We start from the raw sequence: 13,869 nt of genomic DNA on the forward strand, positions 1-13,869 counted from the left end.
GTTTTACTTTGAGGCTTTTTAATTTATTTTTAACATATCCACTTATTAATTTGTTTTATACCACAAAAGTATAGCACTTTTATGCCACCCTACTATAGCACTGAACAATTCTTGAAGATATCTGAAAAAAACGTGTTTTAATTAAGGGTCTCAAAGGGAAAATGTCACAGTTCCTTTCGTATTCCTTTCAAAAGGACATAGCAATGTCAACATTAATTATATAATAATGATCCAAAATCTGCCTGTTAAAATATAATATGAAAATGCACAGCATTTCATGGGCAGTAGTAAATGCACTTTCATATTATCTATATAACAGTGACTATAATATACATTTTAGGTAAAAAAAAGCCCGTAGAAGCGTACTTCTGTTGCAAACGCTTGTTCCGTAGTTGAAATGTCTAGGACCCCGTGTCCATATTCGCTTAGTCCGCTCTGCAGCCTCTCCACCGAATCTGTCCAAGCTCAGTCCGCACAGACCATGACGTCAGGGGCAGACTCCCGGGACTCAAGGCGGCCATCAAAACTGAATGCTGTGAGCACAGCCCCTGCTGTATTTATTGCAACTGGAATTTTTACAATATATTTCCACCGCAGCTATACGAGTTAAATGAGTTACAAAGCTGAGAAAAGGCAATGAAAATATTAGTGAAAAACACCTTGTATTTTAACGTGGTACATTAACGATTTGTAACAACATGGATTTGCTAAGAATCATATTTTTTACATTAAACTGCGGGTCTTTAATGAGCTAGAGAGCATTTAACAAAGAAACACAGAATCGAAAATAAACACGTTATTGTTTTGCCCAGGAATAAACCATGTTTTTTTTTCAAATTGTGACTATCTTCAGTTGTTTGATTCAATGTGTCATTTAAATGATCATTATTTATCGAATTAAACCCATTCCTCGCAGTGTAAGACAGGAACTCCCCTGCCCAGCGCCAGCTTTTCACGAGGGGGGGAATTATTTTGTCGTTGCACTGAACTTTCACCCCAGAAGACCTAGGCTTTTTCCTTTTGTTTCGGGGTTGCCGTTAAGATCGCAAAATCGTCTCCATGGGAATCCCGACCTTAATTATGAGCTCATAGGGATCAGAAACCTCTAATGCTATCGTTCGAATATTTTTTAATTAAAAATAATCGGATAGTAATTCATGGAGAAAAACTGGACTTGCGGCTTATGTCCCCGTTTTGTACTCGAGGCTGGTGAAATAGTGAGCTGGAGGAGAGTGTAAACAACTCAGCGAGCAGGTAAATAGCTGCTTTCTTATCATCTAACGAGAGAATAACAACAACGGTTTGCTTCACAAGACTGAAATGTTGCTGGCACCTTGCGATACATGGATATTTTTCCCTACTGTTTATCTTGTGTTTTTTAGTTTATATCTTGGGGGTAGTTAACTTAACCGAGTCTTTATGTGGCACAATGAACTATTTTGATTTTTTAAATTAATAATAAAGGCTGAATGGCAGATTTAAAGTACCGATAATTATATATTATTTTGTCAGTGTTTATTCTTGTTCGCGCTGGTCTTCAGCAATGTCATTTGTACTCACTACCTCGCTACTAATTTATGAAAATGATCACATAGCTTTGGGACTTTTCACGTATCCTCGCTACAAGTCGTCTCGTTTTTCTCAGAAATGTTGTATCATTAGTAGAAGTAAAATGTGATCTGATCTTTAGCCCGCTAAATTATTCCTTTTATTTCGCGAGTAATTTATGTTCAGTTATTTGCTGAGAGAAACATAATGGTATGAAAACTAAGCGACAGATAACTTACTTGTTGACTAGCAAGGTCTACACGTTTCTCTGTCGCGATCTGCAGAAAGTAACGGTACGCAGGTCAGAAGTAACCTCCTTAAAGGGGCTTTTTGCCAAGTGATTTCCATGTTAAAAGTGCAGTTTCATGGCGGCCCTGTAATATGTTTTGTATGTATCTTTATACTTAAATGTAGATGCATCGTGTCTTGGAAATTTGTAAAATATCTCACCTCTGTTAGTACAAGCACAGTAGTAGGCGGGCTATTTCCAGCAACATCCTGTGAGAAAACCACCCAGTCACATAGTTAATGTGAAATTGTCAGACATACACTGGCGTCTTAACAAACGAGTTTAATTTGGGATAGGTATGTGTCAGAATAAAATATAAAAGTAGACCTGTCAACCAACGAATTTCTGTACTTCGAGGTGGAATCTTAAGAAAAAAATTAAATGTGTTGTTAGAATGTAAAACTGTTTATTTTGAATGATTGTGCATTGTGTTAGCTTGCTTAAAAATGGAAGGTGTTCCAGAGAGCTGTATGTTTGTGTGTTAGGTGTGAGAACTTGGTGAAAATCAACAGATCGCAGTAAAGAGGGAAAATGGGAGAGAAGAAGCCAGAGCCGTTGGATTTTGTGAAGGACTTTCAGGAGTATCTCACTCAGCAAACACAGCATGTGAACATGATCTCAGGGTCCGTCAGTGGGGAGAAGGAGACTGAGGCTCTTCAAGGGGGTGAGACCAGCACATTCATTCTGCTACAGAGTGCACATCATGGAAGATTCCCTAGTTTCAGTTTATTTTGCCACACTTTGCTACAGATTTCTTTACTAAAAATAATGCAGAATTTGTAATAGAACAAGGGAGGAATTTCGATTTCAATCCACTGTACTGTGTAATATCTGTGTGGTATATTTGTAATGAAAGTTAAAAATGAAGTGACAAAAGGAACTTCACATTTTTTGTTAGGATAGCTTAAAAATGGTAAAAAGCCTTAAGATAATCACAGCCATATAGAATATATACACACTTTATAAATGATCACTTACACCCCATGTTTTTACGTAAATTGAAAGTCTTTAATGAGCTACAGAGGATTCCAAAAAGAAACATAGATTGAAAATAAATGTTATTGTTTCACCCATTAATAAACTATATGATTTTTTCACATGGCTAAAGATCTTCAATTGTTTAAATAAGGATGTTATTTAAGTCATCATTGTTTAATGAATTGAACACATTCGTTATGTAAGATTAGAACTTCCCTGCCTTGCGCCGGTGTTTCACAAGGAGGGAATTATTTTGTTGTTGTACTGAATGTTCACCCCAGAAGACCTAGGCTTTTTCCTTTTGTTCTGGGGTTTCCACTAAGGTTGCAAAATTATCTCTATGGGAACTATAAAATAGTAAAAAGCCTTATGATAATCCCAAACAAATATCCACACACTTTATAAATTATCACTTACAAGCCAGTTTCCAGTGTTATTATTCATCCCATTCAGTTTGTGGACTATTTTCCTGTTGAGGTATTTTTTTATACGCTTAGCAGTAAAAGAAACTTCTTAAATTACTGTCTTGCTTGTATGTTTTTTAAAATATTTTATTTAAAGATTAGATTAAATGTATTGTTTAAATGTTGTAGTGTCATTCTGATTGATTCATTTGGCTCAGTGTCATATGATCAAGCGAGTTTGACTATTGCAAAACAACAGATCATCTCCTTAGGGCCTAGGGGATGAGGCTATAACAATATTTTCTTCCTGGTTTTAACTTTGTGAATTTGTTGTCATTATAAATGATGTTTTTTTTTAATGCTTAGCTTATAGGGTGTAGGTATTACATTTCTTTTCCAATAGTTACTATTCAACATGTGCTGTGACAGTAAGCAGTTTCCTTTGATTCCCTCAGGGAAGACTGTGTGTTGTTGAAAGGCAAAAGTGATATCTTTCAACACGGCTGGTGTTTGAGTGTCTACATAGAATAATGACCTCTGCACTGTGTGCTGACAGCAGGTACAGAGAATGACCAGAATGGGCTGGACCATCCTTCTGTGGAGGTGTCTCTGGAAGACAGTTCTGGGATGCTAGTGGATGGCTTTGAGAGGACATATGATGGCAAGCTGAAGTGTCGCTACTGTAATTATGCCAGCAAGGGAACAGCCCGCCTCATTGAGCACATCAGGATACACACAGGTATGCACAGGGACACGTTAGCTCACCTCTGTAGAAACTAAGGGATAATTTACACCAGCCTTTTCTAAGGTAAGAATCAAAATTCTAGCTATGTTTTTTTTTAAATCCGAATAGATCAAACAATCAAAATGCAAGGGCTACTGACACAGATGGAAGATCTTGGAACTTAATAAATGAATGTTCTTGATCTTCTATATGTTGCCTTACTAGTACCAAGCATTGACAGTGCATTTTTCCTTTCAGGGTGTGTAGCTCTCATGTAATATTTTGAGCTTCTGATGCAATGTGAGGTGTCTTCAACAACTGACTTCAATGCTTTCTTTGCGTCTTGGCTGCAGGAGAGAAGCCTCACCGTTGCCACCTGTGCCCCTTTGCCTCGGCGTATGAGCGCCACCTGGAGGCTCACATGCGCTCGCACACCGGTGAGAAGCCCTACAAATGTGAGCTGTGCTCTTTCCGCTGTAGCGACCGCAGCAACCTCTCGCACCACCGCCGCCGCCGGCACAAGATGCTTCCCATGAAGGGGGCGCGCTCCAGCCTGGCCAACAAGAAGATGCTCAGCGTCCTGCAGAAAAAGTCCAGCGCCCTGGGCTACAGCCGCCGTCTGCTTATCAACTTCAGCCCCCCCTCCATGGTGGTGCAGAAGCCGGATTATCTGAATGACTTCTCCCACGAGCTTCCGCACCTGCACTCGGAGGCCTACGAGAGCATGGCGAAGGCACAGGCAGGCGGTAGTGGCAGCTCGAGGGATGCCCAGGACATGATGGTGGATAACCCTCTGAACCAGCTGTCCACGCTGGCAGGCCAGCTGGCCAGCCTGCCCCCCGAGACCCACACCCCAGTGTCCCCGGACGTGGTGTCCTGTCGTGAGGAGAAGCCGTTCCTCATCCAGCAGCCGGCCGCTGCTCCTGCCGCAGTGTCCGCCGCCGTGGCCCATGCCTCGTCCCCCACGAGCCCGGAGCCGCGGCCCCCGCCCCACAGGAATTACAGCCCTGTGGCGGGGCCCAGTAGCGAACACAGCGCGCACACCAGCACCCCTCCCAGCATCAGCAACAGCCAGCCCAGCACCCCGGCTCCCGCCCTGCCCGTACAAGATCCCCAGCTACTGCACCACTGCCAGCACTGTGACACCTACTTCGCAGACAACATCCTCTACACCATCCACATGGGCTGCCACGGGTACGAGAACCCCTTCCAGTGCAACATCTGCGGTTGCAAGTGCAGGAACAAGTATGATTTCGCCTGCCACTTTGCCCGGGGGCAGCATAAACAGCAGTGACTCTGATGGCAAGGCAAAGTGGAATGCGGACTGGAATACAGAGTAAGTTAATTGCCCCCACCCACGTAACTTTAATGGAGGGCTTTAGTTTTAACATTCAGTCTAGGCACTGAAATGATCCTTCTGTTATTTGGGAGAAAAAAAAGTCGTTGTGAGCTGTCTGCAGTTATTTATATGTTTATGGAATAAACTGGCAGATTGTTCATGTTTAAAAAATCTTATAACAAGGAGGCACAGAGAAGCGCATGTTTTTGGTCACTGCAGTTATTCAGGACATGATTTGTGACAATGACTGTTTTGGAGGGGATAGGGGCTTTAAACACTGTATTAAAAACGCAACACTTCGAGGAACAGAAACCATTGCAAATATACAGGAGTGTTCATATCACTTTAGGAAAATATTAACAGCTAAACATCTTGTCGTTGAACTGGGTCCCAACACTTAAGACTTGGCTCATTGAATGCTGGTGTTGTGGTGGGTTGCCGGGCTACACCAGGATGGTCCCAGACTTTTAAATTACCCATTGTCTGACTCAGAGCAACTGCTATGTGATAACAGGCTGCAGTTTGTCATCTCTGTCTGCAGTGCAGTTGGAGGAAGGAGTGAGATCTACAATACAGTTCAGTACTCAAAAAATCCTTCTGAACAGCTGTTACTGTATGTAGGGGATCTGATAGGAATCCACAGTAGTTAGAAGATGCTCTGTTGGTTACTACAAATCAGCTGTGACAAATTTTTTTGCTATCCTTTTTATCTACTGGGAATTCAAAGGACATCATGGTAAAGTCAGTTGTCATGGGAAAGAGTCACTTTCTCAGTTTTCTTGTGAATAAGAATGGAAGTCTGATCACAAAAAGAATAAGGTGTATTTATAGTTGGCTGCCAAGTTAGACTGTCATTGCCTTTTTATTTTGGATCCTTTCAGAAAAATATTCTACTTTTTTTTGGTCACATCAGCTTTACAGAGTGAACAAACCTCATTGCTGAAAGACCTTTTCTTTTGTCAGGATTATGCTGAGTGAAAATGGAAAATATTCCCCCTGTAAACCTCCTGTAAAAGTATCTTAGGCTTAGACGAAACAAGGCTGTGGGCAAAACTCAAAACTCATTTCCTTTGTCTGCAGGATTTATGCCTACAAGAACACATCTTAATACTTCCATTTATTGGACAGTATGTGGGAAACACTGGTGCCATTGAAACTGCCTTTCAAAATATGACGAAAAGCACTTTTCTTTTGTGTCATTTTAGATTTGGTTTTAATATTAATGAGTGTCCCATGTAAATAATGATCAACAAATGTACGTTTGCGCAAGTGAAATACTTCAGCAGTTTCAAACTAGCCTTTTAAAATTAACTGCTTATTGGTATTTATTATGAGATGAAACTCAGCCTTTGAGAACTTGAATTACAACTGCTTATTATTTCAAGGCCAAAGTATTCTTCAGTAATATTTTAAAATATTTTTTTAAATAGCATATTTTTTACAGCATTGTAGCAACTCATCAGATGCATAGTGTTTTCTTAATCAGCAACTTAATATTGTTTACCTATTGTAGTATTTTAATGATTTGCACATGATATTGACTGTGTGTGAGAGTGAAGTGTGTGTGTTTGTGTGTGTGTGTGTTAAAGGTCACTTCTCATCATGCTCCCTAATAAAAGCTTAATGTTGCTTTAAATGCTTGAAATTGTATTTCCCTCAACAGAAGGAAGAGAAATCTCTAATGCAGCTAATTATAAAGCAGTGGTGCATTGAAATACCCCGTACTTGTAATGAGACTGACGCAGTATTTCTGCTAGAAATTGATAACCTGCTGTAAACAAACTTGAAATCTATCACTGGCCTTTTTAGGAGGCATTTGTTAATATTATGGGCTTGGAGACCTACTCTCTCACAATCCATAGAAAAGATGATGCATCTGGGTTTAGATTAATAAAGAAATAGTTGGGCTACCTTTATTGAGTATTACATGTTGTGATGATGTTTCTGAAGTTGTGCACTGAGGGACTCGTAACCTGGGTTGGAGCATTGCTGAGGTATAGTGACTGGGCAGCTTGGAGAACGGTGAAACTCTGGACTAGTTCGAGCTGTTTTTGAAGTGGAAGCCCACTCTTCACTAAGACCTAAGAAGTGAAAAGGATGTGGTTGAAATGACTAGGCCTACAGAGGGTTGGTGTAAGTTACACCTCTGTGTAGTATGCAAACATTTGTATGGGCAAAGTGATTTTTAAGCGTGATGTGATGCTAGTCTTTTTTAAGTTTATTTTTTTTTAAATCCAGCACATTTAGCATGTTGTGTTAAATGCTACCAGTTAAGATTGGCCAGGATTTGAGTTTATCTGCAATAATTTCCCCACAGGTGCTGGTGGCATCACTTCTCTGTGTCCTTGTACCTTCATTACTGCATACTGATATAGTACTTGTGGTTAGGGCAAACACAGTAACATGATGTGCTATAAAATGTGATGCAGATAAACTAAAAAAACGTGTATGGCAGTGTAATAGCTGAAATTAGACATCTACATATCTTTTGATGCCGTTTTATTATTTTTTCTTGCAAGGCTGTTTTGTAGCCTTATTGAGGCGAGTAGCAGGTACAGGTGGAGTTTGCAGCTTGCTGGGTAACAGTATCATAACTTCAGAATTCCAAATTTACACTTCCTTTCAGTATTTTGTACCTTATTTCAGTACCTTTCAAGCATTGGTTACGCCTATTCTTGAAAATATAAACTAGGCTTTCATAATGACATGTGATAAGCCAGTGGGTCTCCAGTGCTGTCAAATCTGGAAAATACAGCAAAAAGCAGCCCTTTCTCTCCCTGGGTGATATGTGTGCCATTCTCCTGCTTTGCTTGGTATAACTGGTTTGTGTGTATCTCGGTATGTCTGCAAAGCTCAGTGCTTCATATCGGCCATGTAGATCTGTTATTTTTCAGTCTGGTGCAGAAATATAAGAGCTTGTGTTATTGTACGTGTGAGATTGAGGTCATTTTCTGTTTATACAGTATTGAGTTTTAACCAAAAATTACTGATTTAGACTATGCTTTAAAGCAGAAGCAATACTAAAGTTTGATTAAAAAAGTGAAGAAAACCAGTCTTGTTACTAGTTATTATAAAAACTTTTTGAATCAAAGGAACATTCAACCTTTCTGATCTGACTGCATTTGAACTGAAATTTTGAATGCTGTTGTATGTATGAGAAAACTATTATGAAGACACCATCAAGGACACAGTGTTGTGAATGACTGATATGTGTTGTGAGCTTTATTTTGCAGACATTAATCTGTCAGAGGTGTGTCTCATTGGTATGGATGTGTAGGGTCATATATACAGAATGGGACTTTGGGCCTTATTTAACCATGGATTTGATTATAGCCTTCTTGTTACACAAACTAGTGCTTTAATTTATTACCATTAGTAATATTGAGATTATCCTTATTCCGACTTTATTTCTAGAGATAGAAAAATGTTTTCCAAGTGTGATAAGTTACGCAAGAGTTGATACCAACTTTTAGAATTTTCCTAATTGTTCTGATTTTCAGAATGTCATCTAACCAGGTGGAACTGATTTACTATTAAGTAGAAAATCACAGTGGCTATTAAAAAATGTAAATATTCTAATAATTGCTTAACATGCAGTGGTACATTAAGCTGTGCAGTACCTCCAAGAAAGCTTATGAATTCCTTTATTTGTAATGTGGAAATTTGTATTTTCATCTAAAGCATTTTTTATTTCTTTTGTCCGGAAGTATGCATCATAACCCTGTGACTGTAATGTCATAAGTAAATGTTTGATAGTGTTAATACAGATCATTGTCAGCATCAGTGCATTGTGTGTGTAGGAACAACTTGTGAAAGAGTAACCTGAACTAATATCCATTTAAAATTTCAACGCTCTGCTTTTTGTACTTCATAAGTAAAACTAAGTTTTTATAATTCATCTGTCCTGTGTGTATTTACTTTTAAAAAGGTAAAGTCGATTTTCAAAATAGTGCAATATCAGTTTATTTTTAACAAGGGTTTTTAAATAAAATTAATTAATATATTTACTCCAAAAAACTGTGCAATTTTTTTTCATCTTCAATCTGTAAACCTGAAAAAAACATGAATAAAATAAACACTCTCCATATCTGTTTTATATACCAGATTTATACCTTATGTAAAATTGACATTTTGAGCAATCTTAATTTGATTTGGCTTTGATATTTTAACTTCAAAACAATCCAGCTCTCAAAACACAAATTAAACAATTATATAACATTCTGCTAGAAAACAAAAATGTTTTCCAAGTATTACTCTGGTAAGGATGTGCAATCCGTGCAGAACTTCCTCAGCACGTCAGTTTTCTTCTGATCAAAGATGGCAGCTACTTTGCTCACCACCACCTCCACACTGTCCCCAGGGCTGATGGGACAGCCATGCGGCACTTGTCTGCGAAGGTCCTCCAGGAAACTTCCTTTCAACTGATTGAGCTCTGCCGCCAGTATTCTCATGTCACTCTGAGGAACTTTATTATCTTGGTAAGGAAATCACAAAACAATGTTTTATTAATGATGTTAAATGTTAGCCACATAACTCTCTCAGTGTAGAAATAAACGTTTATAATAACACATTCCTGGCTGTATGTGGGTTTTTATACTTCACCCATTCACAGAAGTATCTGAAGTGAACTAGGGAACTAGCCAGTAGCGAGGTAGTTATTTCTAAGATAATAAAAACCCATCTGCAAAATTACAGCCAGTTGGTCAGATTTTACCTAATGATAGCAATTTAATCTACACTTTATCTACAAACACAGTCAACTATTAGTGATGGATGTAAGGATTCCCTTGCTTGGAGTTTTGAGTGATACAACATGCAGTTATAACAATCTATTTCACTCTTGTTATCATGTGAAAATAAATCTCACAAAGCATACACAGAGATGAAACCATATACAAGAACACTCTACACTAATCTGGTGCTTTATCAGTACAATTTGAACAGTAGCATGCAGTAAAAAAGACTGAAATGGATCACAAGGGTTTGCAATGCTGGTGTTATTTCTAGTCACTGGTTCTTGATGAGGGGGTATAGTACAGTAACCCGCAGGTGAGGCTGGGACTGACCTCTAGCGACCTGCATGGCCTGAGACACAAGGCGGCGACAGGCTTGGTCCACCTGATGGCCAACACTGGAGGCACAACAGAGGCGGGCAGCCTCCTGGGCACAGAAGAGAAACAGATTAATACCCTTCAAAGAGTGAAAATAAAGCTGGTCTGCCACTAAAAATGAAGAACAAGTTTGTTTATGTTGGGATCATTAAGACCCAGGGCCTTTATTTTTTTTACAAGTATTTTTATTGCATTTTACTCCAATAAAAATACATGTGCATAACATTTAAATAATGTTACAAATCATGTAAATTGTTGGTATAGTGTTTCAACTGAGAATTTGTGAAAGGGAAAATACAAAATTTCCAATCCACTTTCCACATTCCTCCCAAATGTTCCCTCACTAAAAAGAATAAAATGAAAGAAAAGCAATGAAATGCACTATTTTAAATTAAATTCCTTTCTTGAGCTCTGGTATCTTGATTCTAAAAAACAGATACGGTGCAGCAACAGTGTTGGAACAGTTTTTCTAAAAGTAGAAAATACCAAAACATAACCTGTTTAAATGTTTCAATTCTGTTGTTTACCTGCACTGTAAGTCAAAATCCAAAGGGAGAACAAGACAAAATGACACCTGCTAAAGAGTCCATTTAATCCACAGTTAATGGCAGAGAGGTGTGCCTGTGCTTTCTAGACATGTCTGTTAGAGTATCTTACCCTTTCTTCAGTATTATCTTGTATAGGCTTCAGTGGGTTGTCCAGAGCTGTACCAAACAACCCAATTATGTTCTTTCTGAGGGAAAGAAATTAAACACTAACAGGAAAACAGAAATAATTGAAGTACAGTAATAACAGTATAGTAAAATATAAATGTATTCATACTTTTAGAATAATCAATGTGTGATGTAGCACACTGTAAAGTTCTGCATTAAAATATTTTTGTGTAAACCATGCCAACCTACGTATCTACATAGAATATTTAGAGAGATGTAAAAAAATGTGTGAACCCCATCTGACACAAGTACTTCTGCCTGGCTTCCCTACCTAAACCTGGAGAAACGAATGGTCTGTGTATTTACCTACATGCTCTCTTGAGTGGTGCAGTCTGTGCTGGACAGCACAAGACTGTTCTGCTCCCAGGGGTTTCTGTTAAGGTCTGGGGGCTCCATTCGCTGTGCCATCTCCACAATGACCTTATCAGGCAGTGGGCACTGCCTCTGCTGGTTTCTGCTCAGACAGGAAGTGACCTCACAGTACAGGTAAAGCTGGCAGAACCCCAGGGAATCTGTATTCCAGAACATCGAGAATGGAAAGTTGTTTTTTTTTTTGCTGACTTCAAATAAAGGCAGCAATACAATATGAGCAAACTATACTACATCATTTAATTAATATACTTATGATTGACACTGTACTTTTAATATAAGTCCAGGATACAGCAGAATGTACCACAACATTTTTTAAAAAAGCTCAGAGGACCAGAAAGTGAAGACTTTATAGAGCAAAAAACATTTATGTTTAAAACAAGACTCATGTGGATTTAGTAGCTGGTTAGTTGTGCTGTAAAGCATTTTCACGGTCTCGTACATAGGTACTTCTTCATGATTACGTACGTTTTCTAGCTAGCTGATACACCTCGTATCTCATGCTTTGGTAGAAGAAATTGTCATCTAGGAGTATAAGAAGCGGTGTGGTACACGGCTGACTTGCGGTGGAGCGGAGAGGATCGCTGTGATTCTGGAGGCGCTGTAGCTGCCGCTGCTGTTGTACACAGTGAACAAACCGCCTCCATGTCTCCCCCTCCCTGTTGCTCTGCAAACCAGAGACACCGAGAGCATCTCTGGGACTCCGCTGCAGGAAATCGTCAAGGTACCGCAGCACCTTCTGTCTGTGCAGTTTCCAGCTGGATTGCTAATGCCAGGAAACAGACGAATAAAAGTGTTCACATTTATTAAATGTAATATATTATGATTATCTTCATCATTCTTATGCATATTGCTAATCTAGCAATATTAAGACCAGGCAAGATACAGAATATAACGCGTCTTCAGCACACAACGGCTCAACATACAGTATCGTGCAGGAGGAATCACTCAAAATTACCTTCCACAGGTCCCATCCACCCCGACCTTTCAATTAACGCCATCACAAACAACCCCCTTTTATGTCTGAGAACTAAATTACCACTAATACAGTAACAACGTTTCTCAGGTAAACACATCCTTGCATTACTTAAAAAGAGAAAGGACTCTTTAAAATCGTTAATAATGTATCGCTCCGGTAAACAGTACCGTGTTTATTGGAATGTCAGCCTCCCCAGGTCTTAACTCAAATGCCTCCTCCGGTATAAGCTCGTCGTAAGAAAGTACGAGACAGTCCCAGCCGCTCTGCTTCAGCGCCCCGGCAAGTGCCCGGGCTAGAGTGGACTTCCCTGCGGCAGGGAGACCGCAGAGCAGGCACAGGCACACCCGCTCCCTACCGCCAGGCGCTGCGGCTGCACTCATACCGCTGCAGTCCGATTCATGTGAGCGTCCAGGGCAGTGGCAGATTAGGTTTCAGACGCGTTATGGCGTCATGTATAAAAACACGGTACAGTGCTTCAGACCTGCTCCGGGGAAATTCTGCATTTTCTTTTCCTGCAGGATTACACAGACACGCATTAAGAAGATCCCCCGAACACAACGTCATGCCTCCAAGTTTTATTGATTTTCAGCTGAGGCACCACACGGGAAGCGTGCGGCTCAGGTCCAGCTTTTTAAAGAGCAGCTTAACAAACAGCTCTAACGTCCTACTGGTTATCAGTCTTAAAAAAATCAAGTCCGACTTACGCAGAGCTCCCTAAATCGGCGAGAGACTTCTTTTGGTATTGTAATAATATGGTAACAAGTCAGATCTCCACCTTCGAGTAAAAAAAAACTTCGTGGTAGCACTCTCCTCCTCCAGACTGCTGTTTTCACAGTCACAGGAAGCAGGACGTATCTTGATAGACAGAGCCCACAGCCAATCCGCTTTGACAACGGCGAAAGGAGGCGAGGAGAGGTGGGAAAGAAGGACCCCTAGGAATCGAGTTTGAGGCTCCTGAATCCAGTGAATCCACACTGAACAGAGATTTTCCGAATGTCAATCAACATTTGATTATTAACACACCAGCCGATAGAATCAAAAACACACCCAAACGCCCGCTTTGCCCGCACTCTTCTGATTGACTTACCTGGAAGGGTAACAGGAGCGCTTCTACCAGAGTGCATCAAGAGCTCTTACTTTCGATTTGCAACTACGCGTTGCTGCATTGTTGAAACAAATTGGTGTATCATGTGTGTTTGGACCATCTCTCTCTGCCTAGTCATATTATTTATGCATAGGGAAATAATTTATACAGCTCATTTAATAAAAACAATACTGCATCGTGTAATTTAAAGCCCCGCGAAACTGATTGATTTTATGTAAATTTCAGGTTTTATACAGTAGATGCTATTTTATTGAACAATTACAAAACATTCCTTAGTCATTTACAGATGTAAATTAAATTGGTATACATC

At 39.7% G+C, this 13,869-nt stretch overlaps 2 protein-coding genes across 4 annotated transcripts; one reads left to right on the top strand and one right to left on the bottom strand.

Annotated features, from left to right (window-relative positions):
• The first annotated feature begins 1,022 nt into the window (after positions 1-1,022).
• On the top strand, positions 1,023-9,176 carry ikzf5 (IKAROS family zinc finger 5). Of its 3 annotated transcripts, none has more exons than XM_088916776.1 (4): positions 1,023-1,254; positions 2,323-2,501; positions 3,776-3,958; positions 4,297-9,176. In XM_088916776.1, the coding sequence occupies exons 2-4, from the start codon at positions 2,369-2,371 to the stop codon at positions 5,235-5,237; spliced, it is 1,257 nt and encodes a 418-aa protein (XP_088772902.1). In that variant the 5' UTR covers positions 1,023-1,254; positions 2,323-2,368; the 3' UTR covers positions 5,238-9,176. The 3 variants fall into 3 exon arrangements, with proteins under 3 accessions (XP_088772902.1, XP_088772903.1, XP_088772904.1); XM_088916777.1 differs by having other exon boundaries at positions 3,779-3,958; positions 4,297-8,019; XM_088916778.1 differs by lacking the exon at positions 2,323-2,501 and having other exon boundaries at positions 1,117-1,254; positions 4,297-8,013.
• Positions 9,177-9,220: 44 nt separating this feature from the next.
• pstk (phosphoseryl-tRNA kinase) lies at positions 9,221-13,278 on the bottom strand. The gene is made up of 7 exons (XM_088916779.1): positions 13,159-13,278; positions 12,622-12,966; positions 11,944-12,241; positions 11,417-11,618; positions 11,051-11,126; positions 10,349-10,442; positions 9,221-9,756 (listed from the first exon to the last, which is right to left on the bottom strand). The coding sequence occupies exons 2-7, from the start codon at positions 12,832-12,834 to the stop codon at positions 9,533-9,535; spliced, it is 1,107 nt and encodes a 368-aa protein (XP_088772905.1). The 5' UTR covers positions 12,835-12,966; positions 13,159-13,278; the 3' UTR covers positions 9,221-9,532.
• Between the last annotated feature and the right edge of the window lie 591 nt (positions 13,279-13,869).

The sequence above is a fragment of the Atractosteus spatula genome, chromosome 5 (assembly GCF_055471065.1).
Source record: "Atractosteus spatula isolate fAtrSpa1 chromosome 5, fAtrSpa1.hap1, whole genome shotgun sequence".
Lineage (NCBI taxonomy): Eukaryota > Metazoa > Chordata > Actinopteri > Semionotiformes > Lepisosteidae > Atractosteus > Atractosteus spatula.

Coding starts and splice junctions, on each gene's coding strand:
- pstk (XM_088916779.1), bottom strand. CDS start 12,834: ATGAGTGCAGCCGCAGCGCCTGGCGGTAGGGAGCGGGTGTGCCTGTGC. Junction 11,127..11,416: donor TGCACCACTCAAGAGAGCAT/GTAGGTAAATAC, acceptor TCTTTCCCTCAG/AAAGAACATAATTGGGTTGT. Junction 10,443..11,050: donor AAGATAATACTGAAGAAAGG/GTAAGATACTCT, acceptor TTCTGTGCCCAG/GAGGCTGCCCGCCTCTGTTG.
- ikzf5 (XM_088916776.1), top strand. CDS start 2,369: ATGGGAGAGAAGAAGCCAGAGCCGTTGGATTTTGTGAAGGACTTTCAG. Junction 2,502..3,775: donor GACTGAGGCTCTTCAAGGGG/GTGAGACCAGCA, acceptor GTGTGCTGACAG/CAGGTACAGAGAATGACCAG. Junction 3,959..4,296: donor GCACATCAGGATACACACAG/GTATGCACAGGG, acceptor TCTTGGCTGCAG/GAGAGAAGCCTCACCGTTGC.